Source organism: Asparagus officinalis, chromosome 10, assembly GCF_001876935.1.
Source record: "Asparagus officinalis chromosome 10, Aspof.V1, whole genome shotgun sequence".
In the NCBI taxonomy this organism is placed as follows: domain Eukaryota; kingdom Viridiplantae; phylum Streptophyta; class Magnoliopsida; order Asparagales; family Asparagaceae; genus Asparagus; species Asparagus officinalis.
Window position 1 is genome coordinate 3,121,889 of NC_033803.1, and position 11,929 is coordinate 3,133,817.

An 11,929-nucleotide genomic window follows, 5' to 3' on the forward strand; every position below is an offset into this window, starting at 1 on the left:
CATTTTCACTTTTTCGTTTGGCCGGGGGGGGGGGACAGTATTTTCTACGTTTTCTATACCCTTTGTTTCCCAACCTATTCACGGTCTTCAATTTATCCTCTAGCTCTAATATTGTAAGTTGTGCTTAGACTTCGAGACACTGCTGATGAGCTGCGTCATTCATTGGAAGCAAAACAAAATGCTCTTGAACAGTTGCAACAATCCTATTTTGAGAAGGAACAGGTATTGATCATGTTGGTACTATTTTTCATTACCGCACGCTTAAAGTGATATTTGTATAAATTCGATGATTCTTGTTTTATATGTCACTATTATACATGTGAAACCCGAAGATCTTCATTGATTTGTAGACATTACTGGTCAACTATGTTTCGTGCCTCGACAAAAAATAATATCTTTGTGGTGAACGCATATCTATTTGTGCATGCATTAATGGTGCATAAGTAATACCTCAGGTGTGTTCTCTTATCGAATTCAGCAAAATTTGAAGCATAATCCTAACAACCCAGTTATGTTCTTTGTTGAACAAGGCATCGATGCATAATAAAGAAATTCTGAATTGGAATTGGAATTGGTCTAATAATTCCTCGTAAGCTGGATTTCTTGACATAAAGCTTCCTATCAGAGAGAGTAGTGAGGTCCACCTATTCCAAAGTGACTAATAAAGTACTCTTATATCTTGGTTGCTCATTTAGTAAATCGTACAGCCACCTCATGCCTTTTTTATGCTGGTTTGTAATTTGGCAGTCTGTCATGTTTGATCATGTCTTCATTAAAGAATATTCATCACTCAAGAGGCTCAAAAGTTTTATACTGTTTGCACTTTTATATAGAGTTCATGTTAATATTTGCAATTCTATATGGGTTAACATTGGTTCGTTCCTCCTGATGTCTGGCTTTTCTTTAACTTCTTCTGTGGCAAAAACAATTGTTGCTTGGGATGCCAAATTTTTATAACATGGACTGTTGCCCATCGACGATAAGAGTTTTTCAAACTTGACTCATGGTTCAAATATCCTTCTTTGATCACAAGAATTTCAATGCTTCCTCAGCACACATGAGGTTAGTTTCATTATCATAAGTTGCAATTAAGAACTTATGAGATGTCTTATGTCAATATTTTGCCGTAACTTAAAGGGAACAAACGTCTTGATTTCTTCCAGTCTTCTTGTGATACTTTTGTAGGTGTCTGTTGGTTCTAATAATATATTCACATGTTTCATATGAAAAAAATTATGCACATGGTGGTGATACAGACCCAAAGGTTAACTAGAGCTCCATTTTTTATCGTACCAAATATCATAGCAATTGTTATTACATGAAACAGTGTGCAAGTCTCATAAACAGTATTCCTATAATTTTATGATGGCAGGATGGTCCATTTCTTTTCTTTTATAGAAATGAATTTAAACCTTTGTACAGAAGTTAGCTCATCTCAATAGAGGTTATCTAGATGCACACACATATTCATTTATACTTTCATCCTTAAGTCTCTTCTTACTTTTCTCATCACGTTATTTTGTTCAAAGTTAAGAATGGTCTCAATGAGTCTCAGTTTCTTCATTTGTTTTTAAAATAGCAATCATTTTTATGTCACAATGGATCTTAGAACATTCATATATAATTATAGTTGCTAAATTGTCTAGCTGTTAGAAGAAACTCGGGGCTTACTACATGCAGGGGAAGAGAAAAGGCAAACATCAATTGTAGAGCTTTCTGCTAAACACCAAAAGGTAAAATAAAGCTTCGTGTTTGGGGTTCTGGTTGACTTTTTTTAGTGGTCTTTATATGACTAGTTCAACTTTTCTACACACCAAAATTTGATCTTCTGTATTTCAGCAAGTGGAGGACTTGGAAGCGCAACTTGCGGACGCTCTATCTGAAAGAAGCAAGGCAGCTTCCACCATCTCTTCACTGCAGGTGAAATACACTACTATGAAAATCGGAACTTATTAAATTTTTACTCGGTAGGATTTGAGGCCCTACTTAGCCACAAATTGAAAATTCCCACATGTCTGGATGCTCAAGATCAAACATAGTTTCAAGCTATTATTTCATGTTTTGCATTTTTTTTATCTCTCTAATCTGTATTAGCAGTTCTAACTAGCTTAATTTTCGCTTCTTACAAGGTTAATTACTTAATTATTTTTTATGTCCAAATCACTGACCCTTCAAGTGTTATTCGTTCTTCACATTACATTTAACAACTTGGATTTCCAACAAATCACCTTTAAAATTGGTGCAGTTATGTCGATGTTTTTGGCTTCTTTTATTGACAGTCCAATTTTCGGACTGTAACTTATAATTCGCACAAGATGATTTGAAAGCATCTATATACATTCAGGGATTTTGATAGTTGGGACCTTCTTAAGATTGTAGGGAACTTCATTGTAAGATTTTTACATTCCTCTTCAAACTGACTTGGAACTTCAAGATTGTTAAGAGTCAGAACAGTAACATTCGAACTAGGAAAACCCATATGAACTGTTACAGTGCATTGCAGAAGAAAGAGTAGTATCCTGGGATAGGATAAACTGATTACTGCAGATTTCTTTAGGGTGAAGTTGAGGAAGGAGAGGACATAGAGGGATCTCAGATCTTGGTTCTTATCAATTGGTATTATAATATCAATCAGTATATATCTTTGGTAAAAAACAGAAATAAAGCTTGAATGTTGTCATATTTATAGCATAAATGTAAAGATCTAGTTAAGCTAAAGTTAAAATTCATAATAACATTCAATCTAATAATAGATAATGGATAAAGGCATAATGATAAAACCCTGGAGAAACTTAAAATCCCAAGCAAAAGATAAAGTTAACTCTTAAATATTATTTATATTCAAACTTAAAAGTAATAATTAACTGAGAGATAATATAATTTCAATTTCCTAAATGTGCAAATTCAATTTCTAAGGTAGTTTTCCAGGCTGTAAAGGATCTTTTATTATGACATCATCTGCATCCCTGATCCTTCTGAAATTTGTTCAGAATTTCAGAATACCCAAAAGAAATATGCTGTAAACTTGTATCTAGGATTGTTTTTTTCCATCTAATTCCCAATTTCTCATCTCCTTTAAGTCAAAATTGGCAAGTAAGTTGAATCTCCTATAAAAATGGAAATTTATATCTTATTAACTACATTTTATACGTGGGCTGTATTTAGCACCATCTACTGACTTGGAAGAAAGCTAAATAATGGAATATTAAGCTAAAGATGAGGCACGATTTAAAAGGGAAAAAAATTCCACAGTATATTCTCTCTTGAACTGTCCGCATTTTCCTATGTTTTTTTTTTCATTCTCCCGATGGACCCACTTTTCAGAAGAAAGGTGATTTCACACTTTCATCCCACTTCCATCCCACTTACATCCCACTTCCATATAGCCAAACACCAGCTTACAGTTAATTAACAAAAAAGACATCAAAGCTAAATATAGAAGTTTGTTGGCTTTTACTCCTTTGCAGATGCTGCTTGGTGAGAAAGATTCCAAAATTGCAGAGATGGAAGCAGCTTCAACTGGTGAAGTTGTACGTCTTAGTGCTGCATTGGAGGAGGCAAGAGGGGAGCTTGTTCAGCTTGGAGATAAGCATGTCCGGTTAAGACATTTTTCTATTGTGTATTTTCTGCCATTTCATAAGCTGAACTAACAGGATTGGTTTTAATAGTTTATTGCACTTTGACGTACCCAACCAAATTCACATGGAAAATGTTCATCTTAGGTTTTGACACGGATGTGTATTGTTTAAACTGCTCCTGAATTGCTGAATAACTAAACCTAACCATACTCGGTATATTCTGTAGGTGAGTCTAAACTATATACTATGTTAGTACCACCTACTGATTGTTATATAAATGTGTATGATATACTTAGATGTGATATTTGTTACAGAATGGTCATAATTCATACTATGTCTATATAGTAGCAACTTATGTACATGGTTGTTTTAAATATCTTTCCACTAGCTAGCAACTTCTATGTATTGCTTTAACTAAAATTTGTCTTATCGTAATCATTGCAATTAGTATAATAAATAGACCATCTCCTTGTGTCTGGAGTTAGCAGTGGGATATCTTTTATAATCAAGATTTTTTGTTATTGTACAATTGTTACCTGAACTCTTATGTGTGTGTGTGTGTGTACTCTTTCAAGTTTGAGCAATCCAACTTACTTCGCCTGCTAGTCATTTTAGTCAAGTCAAACTGGCTAGGTCCATATTGCTTTGTGTGTGACTTTGCATCCAGAAGTTACTTTACATTCTCGATATTTTAATCATCGTAACCTTTTAATAGCAACAGGTCAGACTTATGTCTGATCAGCATGAAATATGCAAGCCCTTTTTATAACATTATCATTTACCTCTTGTTTTTAATCTAAAATTTGGTCCAATTTTATCCATCACTTGGTCGGAACTCGGAAGTATCTGATGTTAGGCATTCTCTCGCTTTTATCTACTTCTTGGCTTTCCCATCCATCGAACTTCTGCCACATTGTAGGATGCTCTTACTGGTGCACAGTCTACGGCATACCTTTAGGTGGCAAGTGTCTCACATTTATTCATAAAGCTGCTAACAGGTCGTATTTTTCCTTCACTAAAAGCAAAATACATGGTCTCCTATGCGCCTTAAGTCATTTAATATCTTTCTATTGTTATCAGCATAATTTTAAGCATTCAATGATCTAAGTTCAGTAGACTGTGGAATACAAGTCTAGGTAGTATTCATGAGAAGAGGGGCCAAATTTTTTAGGATTGGCTGATAATCCACCTATGAGTTGGTGGAAAGTTTGTAGGCAGGGAAAATTGTAATGGACGATCTCCATGAGGGAAGAAAGGATTTGAAAAGGGTGAAAAAACCCATCTGGCCTGTAATATTGCTGTGCTATATAGATTCTTGGATTCCATTCATTTGCCATCCCCCTGCCTGGAAGGAGCCTATAAATCATAGGATGACATTCCTAATATTTCTTTTTCCTTGTTCAAACTTAAGACTACAAAGATTTGTTTCCATAATCATATCCAAGTTGAAATTTAAGTCAAGTTTATGTATTTATTGGGGTTTATTATTTTCAGTCATATGTAGAGAAATTATCCCTGTTTGTGCAATTGGATCTAGATCCACATCCTTTCCTCATCCAGGCTTATCACCATTCTTCTTTTCCATTTAGTCTTTATATATTTCAGATATTTATTTGTATGTTTTCTGTGTCATCTATCAGGAACAAGAAAAACAAAACTGGGAAGCAGTTAGTCAAGCCTTAAGAACTAAACTGGAGGCATCTGAGAGTGCCTGCCTGCGATCTGAGATTGAAGCAGCTAAAATGAGAAGTATGTTTTAGTAGATTCTGTGTAATTTCGGAGATTATTTAGGTTAATGGATGATTATATGATATTGATTTTGTTCATTTACAGGTCAATTGGAATTGGAACTATCTATGCAAAAACAATTATTGACTACTCGAGATGCTGAACTTGTGACTGTTAAAAATGAGGTACTGTGGTTCTCCATACTACCTGATTGGTATGTTGAACCTTTAGGCTGACTTGGTTTCTATGAGCGTATTTATCAATTGACAACCTTTGATGTAATTTGTATCTATATTTGGCTATCAATTGAGTATCTTTCTGGATAACAAGTTAATACTAATAATATTGTCCAATCGGATGTGGAATTTAGTATCTATATCTGCGTCTAATCCAAGTACAAATCCAACTCCCTACACTCACTATAACATTGAGAATAGGTTGAATGTGGCTATACGAGATCTATACTGAATAAGAGTGAAGCTTGTGAATCTGGTAGCCTGCACCCTTGTCATATGTATTCATATGCTCGACAATAGGACAAATTTTCATTTTCGACCCTTTTTGAAATTTATTTATCAAATTCGACCTACTTTGCAGTTTGCACTTCTTTATCATTTTCGACCTAGTTTCAGCCACCTGGCAGAAACTGGGTTGAAATTGATAAATAAGTGCAAAAAACTATACGAGATTGAGAATCCCGTGTAGTTTAGTAGAAAATTAAACTACACGGGATTCTCAAACCCGTGTAGTTTAGTAGAAAATTGAACTACACAGGATTAATAGTAATAACATTGTCCATCGGATGTGGACTTTAATATCTATATGTGTCTAATCCAAATACAAATCCTACTCCCTACACTCACAGTAACATTGAGAATAAGTTGAATGTGGCTATATGAGATCCATACTGAATAAGGGTGAAGCTTGCGAATTTGGTAGCCTGCATCCACGTCAGATGTATTCACATGCTCGACAATACCTGGTTGTGATAGAACTTAAACAACTGTACAATATTAATTTTTTCATTCACACACAATAAACCACATTAACCTTTTATGTTGAAGCCTTCACCGAATTTGTTTTAATTAATGGTATTGACATTCTACGCTTAGTCCCATATCAATTTGGCAGATTAAGGTAATTTCAGGACAAATATTTTATTAGTTGTTTATTGACCTTAAATTCAGAGATTCAGTTTATAATAATTTGATGCAAATGGTTTTTTTCCTTGTCATAATTGAGAATTAATGCCTTCAGAACTACAAGGCGTAAGTATATTTCATATGCTTTCTTTTTCTTTCTTGCAGATTAATGATTTAAAAAGAGAATTCCTAGCATACAAGGACCGTGCTCATGCTCTTCTCCAGAAAAAGGATGCTGAGATATCTGCAGCTAAGGATTCGGAGCTATTTAAAGCTCAGGAAGAGGCACTCAATGTATGGAGCATTCTTATTTTCACTTTTCCAGGAGAAGCTTGAGTTCATTAGGGGAACAATACTTATTTTCTATCTTAGTTTCTTTGTTTTAGGAAGCTGAAAGAGATTTGACTGTTGCATTATCAGAAAGGGATAAGGCCATTCAAGATCTTCAAGATGCATTGGCTAAGCATGATAAAGAACTCACAGAAAGGTGAAGTCTTTTTAATTATTATGACAATATAACCAATTGCTAAGCCTCTGCATGTCATGTATATAGAGGAAAATTCTGTTTTCAATCACACAATACCTATGGACCCTCCTTTCCCAGAGATGTTTATCTATGATTAGAACCACAAGCTCTACTTATGCTTTTATAGGGGAGAGAATTACAGGGTGTTTGATGAAGTTCACTGGAACATGTTCAGATTAATTTTAAGGGTTCTTTATGAGTATTAGTCAGTAACATTTACAATAGAGACAATCAACTTCACTCTATGAAAGCGATTGAGGGTTTTGGACAAAATATGATGGGTTCAAAGAGAACATACTTTCATTGTGTCAATTTACTAATGATAATTTCCAATCCTTAAAATGTCTTGCATAGCCTCCTGGGAGCAAGCAGAGTGAATTTGTAACAATATTCATGACTATGGAAACTTATTATTTGCTGTTGAATTATTCTAGCGACATATTTTAACCAACACAAATCTCTGGAAAGTGCTGTGCACAGGTTAAATTTCTACCTTTTCTGTTGCGTAATGAACCATACTGTAAGAAACAATGATATATCCACAGAAAAGATAGATGTACACCCTTATGAAAGGATCTAAAAAGATGTAGGACAAAGATAAATGAGATATACTCTGCCTTCGATTTAAGATAGCATTTGATATCTCACTAGTTATGACCCACCATTATACAGGATCTGACAGTTGATTTGGATCTGCCTTCAACTTAGGATAGCATTTGATATCTCGCTAGTTTCGCGAGATGGACGTGACCCGGTCTAGTGAAAAACCAACCTTGGATCCTGAGCAGTTGACATCTCCTGGTAACCCGTTTACTGGGGAGGTTATCTTGTCAGCTTGTGTTCAACTTCTCATCACATGGGAGGATGATGGACATACCCATATCTATGATGTTCTCATTTTAGTTTAATGTTTCTGTCTATTTTGGGTCAATTGAGATAAATGATTTTTTTTTTCAGGTAAAGATCAGTTATTATATTTTTGCCATGCACACCTTTACTGCTGGTATTCCTTTTTTATCAACAATCTTAAGAACTTTTTTCATGTTAAGTTAGAACTTTAGAACTTTAATTACCTTAAGAAAGTTTGGTAGCTTTACTAATGGAAGATGAATCAGACAAGAATTCCTCCACCCTATGCAGGATTATGCTTTTTATATTTGTATATCATTTAGGAATAATCACCTTTGTATCCCATTCCTTTCAGGGATGCAGCTCTTAATGATGCTGAACAACAGATAAAAAGCTTAACTATGAAGCTCAATTCTGCTAATGCTCGCTTTTTGTCTGAGAAGGAAGTGTGGCAAAAGAACTTGGAGGATCTAGAAGACAACTGGAAATGTAATCTCCTTACAATTGTGTTCGCATTTTTTATCTTATTATTTTTGTTTAAATCAATTGTAAATGTTTTATGTTTGTAGTGAAATATGGCACTTTAGAGGCTCAGAACATTGGATATGTTAATGTTAACCTACAGAAGGACTTGGAAGAGCTTAATCTGAAATATAAAACATTGAAGGTATCATGCAGTTGTATTTTAAAATTTTGTTTGATCTAACTCATATTTAATCACATCATTAACTTACAGGAAGAGCATAATGCTTTCCGTGATATTGCGGACAGAGCAATTGAAGAGAAGGAAAAGGAAATTGTGAAGCTCTTGGATGAGAATAGGAATCTTCGCCATTCATTAGAGTTAAAGCCATCTGTATGTAATTCTTTTTACTGTTTGCCTTTTATAGTTTGCACTCACATGTATGAGATGGAGGTAGATTTTTTTAGAAGGATTTGTTTTCAAATTCTTCTGATTTTTTAATGATTGGATATCAAATTTGAAATTCCATTCTATTTATCTTGATTTCACTATTTATGGTGCCTAGTGATGATTAGCTTTCCCCCCATCCATCAAGGCAACAGAAATAAATAGTGTGCATATATAGTTTCCTAGATCTGTGATTTAAAGTAGATAACTTTTACAGTCCAAACAATCGATCATGATACAGGCATTTGAAACTCTTATTGACAGTTCTGGTTGCAAGTAAATTATTCCATGTCATACATATAAGCAACTTGTTACCTAACAGTCATAATTTTGTATATTAGACTATTAGTAGATCTGGGGGTGAGGGGAGAGATCATAATCACTTTGTTTTTAGTTTAGGCATTCAGGTAATGTAGATTGACTTGTCATTCAATATGGATGGTCCACCTTCAGATTTAGATGAGAAGGTGTTGTTCTGAATCCTTCTTGAAAGAACCAAGTTTATCTGTATATTATGTGTCATTCTATTTGATTCTTTTTACTGTAAAGTTGAATACTGGTGCAAAAATAAAGTGAAAATAATAGAACTGTACAACAATAATTTTTATTTTCCTGTGATACGTCAATTGAAATAATTCCTTTTCTTCTGAGGAGAAATTTGGCTCTCAATTGAAGCAAAAGGCAATCTTGTATTAATGTGTAAGCTTTTCAACTTTCTGATCGTAATCTTTTACTTCAAATAATTCAGCAAGAAGATCTTGTCCAGTCTTCTCCTATGGGTTGCTGTAGCTATTTGTCTATACAAGGGCCTGTAACCCATTAACAATGGTTTTCAGGATCCTTTATGATAAGTTGATAACAACCACCTATGATAGAGAATACTTGATCTTAGCTAATACTGTCAAGGATGAGGAAGAACTGAAGCTTAGCAAATACAGAGTGACTTTAAGTTAAAATAACTTTTTTAACAAATGGATACCACCTGACCCCATGACCTACATTTTTGTCCATCTAAAGAATTGGCACTGCTGAATACTTGCATGCAATTAATCTGATATTTGCAGCAAATATAAGTTTTTGGAGATGGAAAAAAGGAGATATGGTAAAGTTAAGTATAGTTATACTTCCACTTAGTCTAGTTTATATAAGAGAGATTTGTTCAGTTTGTGGGGCTGATTTGTTTTCTTTTGTATGAATTTACTTTTCCTATGAATTTCAAATCTTCTCAGTCTTAGTGGGCCCTACACCACTTTGGTTAATCCCCAATGAACATTCTAAACATTTAGGACCATATTTAGTTTACCAACATCATCTTTGGCAGCTATTTATCCTAACAAGCCAGCATTTCTGAGACAAATTTATCATAAACTCAAAATTTTGAAATTCTTGACATTGGATTGATGTACTGTGTTGCTACTTGCTGGTATTCGGAATCAACTTTTCCATAATGCTTCTGTAGTTCTGTAACAAGTTACTGTATTTTTTTTTAAAGAAAATTCTCAAAGGAGCATGTCATGATTTCTGTTCTGCTTTTAAACTTTCAGTTTATCTCACTGCTAGTGCTTTGTACATTACCAAAGTCTGGATCTCTTCGTAATGGGATAATCTTTTTTTCCAGGTTGACAACAATGGTAACCATAACTCAGGTAATTTATAAGGATGGTTTTATTTGGTAACTTTTAGTTCCTATTATGAATAGGATTTGGCTTTCTATGGTTACACTGTGTGATTTGGATTTTACAGGCTCCCAAAAGCAGGATGCTCAAAGTTTGGACATAGCAGCAGCAGAACAACAAATTCTGGTATCCATTAAATTCCATATTATGTTCACTGCTCATACTAAATTCACTGTTCTCTTGTTTCGTCTAGCTGTATAGACAGTTGAATATGAGTTAAAATCATCACATGACATTTATATCATAGCATCGGTTTAACTAGCAGTGAAATTAAGTTTCTATTGTCGTTAACAATGGTTTTACTGAAATACTACTCATCTAGTTGCTAGATAATTGTAAGATTTTTGACTTGTGTAGAAATCCTAGTGACTATTAGCTACAAACATTAAAGATGTTTCTCTTTTTTTACCACGTATGACATGTAAGCTAAAAAGTAACGTGGAATACACATGCATCAAAAAAGAGGACTTAAAAAGTTCGTTTATAGATGTGCAAGTGATGCAAATCATTTATGAAATCTTAGTCATGAATAAGGTAAAACGAAGAAAAAAGCAGCTTGCCTATTCAAGGTTTACCAAGGTCTTGAAGTATTATGATGCCAACTCAATTATAAACGACAGTCCCTGGATTATTCAAGAACAATGATGTTAAGGTATAATGGAGAACAGGTGCTTGGTATTTAGCAACAAAAGAATGTGCTTTTATTGGAAAACATAATCATGATCAAACTTGGAACTCCGAATTTTGAAGCCATAATACAAATGTTGAGCACCACACAAAAAAATGTCCAAAAAATACAGTGGCTTATAAGTACATGAAACAAGCCCATAATTAACTGGACGCCAGAGCTCTTCTTTCATTACGGTTCCCCCATTTTGGCTATCTGGATTGAGAACATGCTGCAGACATAAGCACATAAACTAGATTAAAATCTCGAGGGGAACTTGTGAATAAGATAGCACTGGTTCCATGCGCTTTATGTTTAAAATTTTATGAATACGTTGTCAGAGTTAAGATACAGTTAATAGAGATGTCAAATAATTTGGTTCTCTGTTCCAAGAATAAGTCATCTAGCTTCTCATTTCTCCTTTTTTTGCCTTAGGTTGTAGGTTGTTCACTTGAGCCTTGTCATTTATAATTGTTGTTTTAATTTCAGTTTCTGGCTAGACAACAAGCTCAGAGAGAAGAAGAACTTGCTCAATCACAAAGACATATATTAGCTCTCCAAGTAAGCTTCCAAGTCTCAGTGATTCGTGATCGTGGTATCTTTGGATTTTATTTTGATAATATCTTATCTGTATCAGGATGAGATTGAGGAGCTTGAACGCGAGAATAGACTGCATGATCAACAGGTAGGAACATTGCAAATCTTCACTAAAATATTATAGGGGCGCAAGCTTACAGCGTATGGTTTGCATCTTGCTTTCCAGCTTAATTGAGCGTATTTATTTCTGTTTTTGTATTAGTCAGCCTCATGAAATTTTCTTGCTATTTGTTTAATATTTGTGGTGAATTTTCTT

At 34.2% G+C, this 11,929-nt stretch overlaps 1 protein-coding gene across 3 annotated transcripts in view; it reads left to right on the plus strand.

Moving 5' to 3' along the window:
* Positions 1–11,929, plus strand: part of LOC109826331 (protein GRIP) — an 18,665-nt gene that overhangs the window by 5,341 nt on the left and 1,395 nt on the right. For 2 of the 3 annotated variants that reach the window (XM_020393357.1, XM_020393358.1), the window contains exons 5-19: positions 129–222; positions 1,647–1,733; positions 1,840–1,920; positions 3,468–3,593; positions 5,219–5,327; positions 5,412–5,491; positions 6,614–6,742; positions 6,835–6,935; positions 8,179–8,312; positions 8,393–8,490; positions 8,560–8,679; positions 10,352–10,379; positions 10,477–10,535; positions 11,566–11,637; positions 11,714–11,761. In XM_020393357.1, the coding sequence (XP_020248946.1) occupies positions 129–222; positions 1,647–1,733; positions 1,840–1,920; positions 3,468–3,593; positions 5,219–5,327; positions 5,412–5,491; positions 6,614–6,742; positions 6,835–6,935; positions 8,179–8,312; positions 8,393–8,490; positions 8,560–8,679; positions 10,352–10,379; positions 10,477–10,535; positions 11,566–11,637; positions 11,714–11,761 (1,366 nt within the window). Of the gene's footprint in view, positions 1–128; positions 223–1,646; positions 1,734–1,839; positions 1,921–3,467; positions 3,594–5,218; positions 5,328–5,411; positions 5,492–6,613; positions 6,743–6,834; positions 6,936–8,178; positions 8,313–8,392; positions 8,491–8,559; positions 8,680–10,277; positions 10,380–10,476; positions 10,536–11,565; positions 11,638–11,713; positions 11,762–11,929 lie in introns of those variants that run through there. The other variant, XR_002243277.1, reaches the window with a different exon arrangement.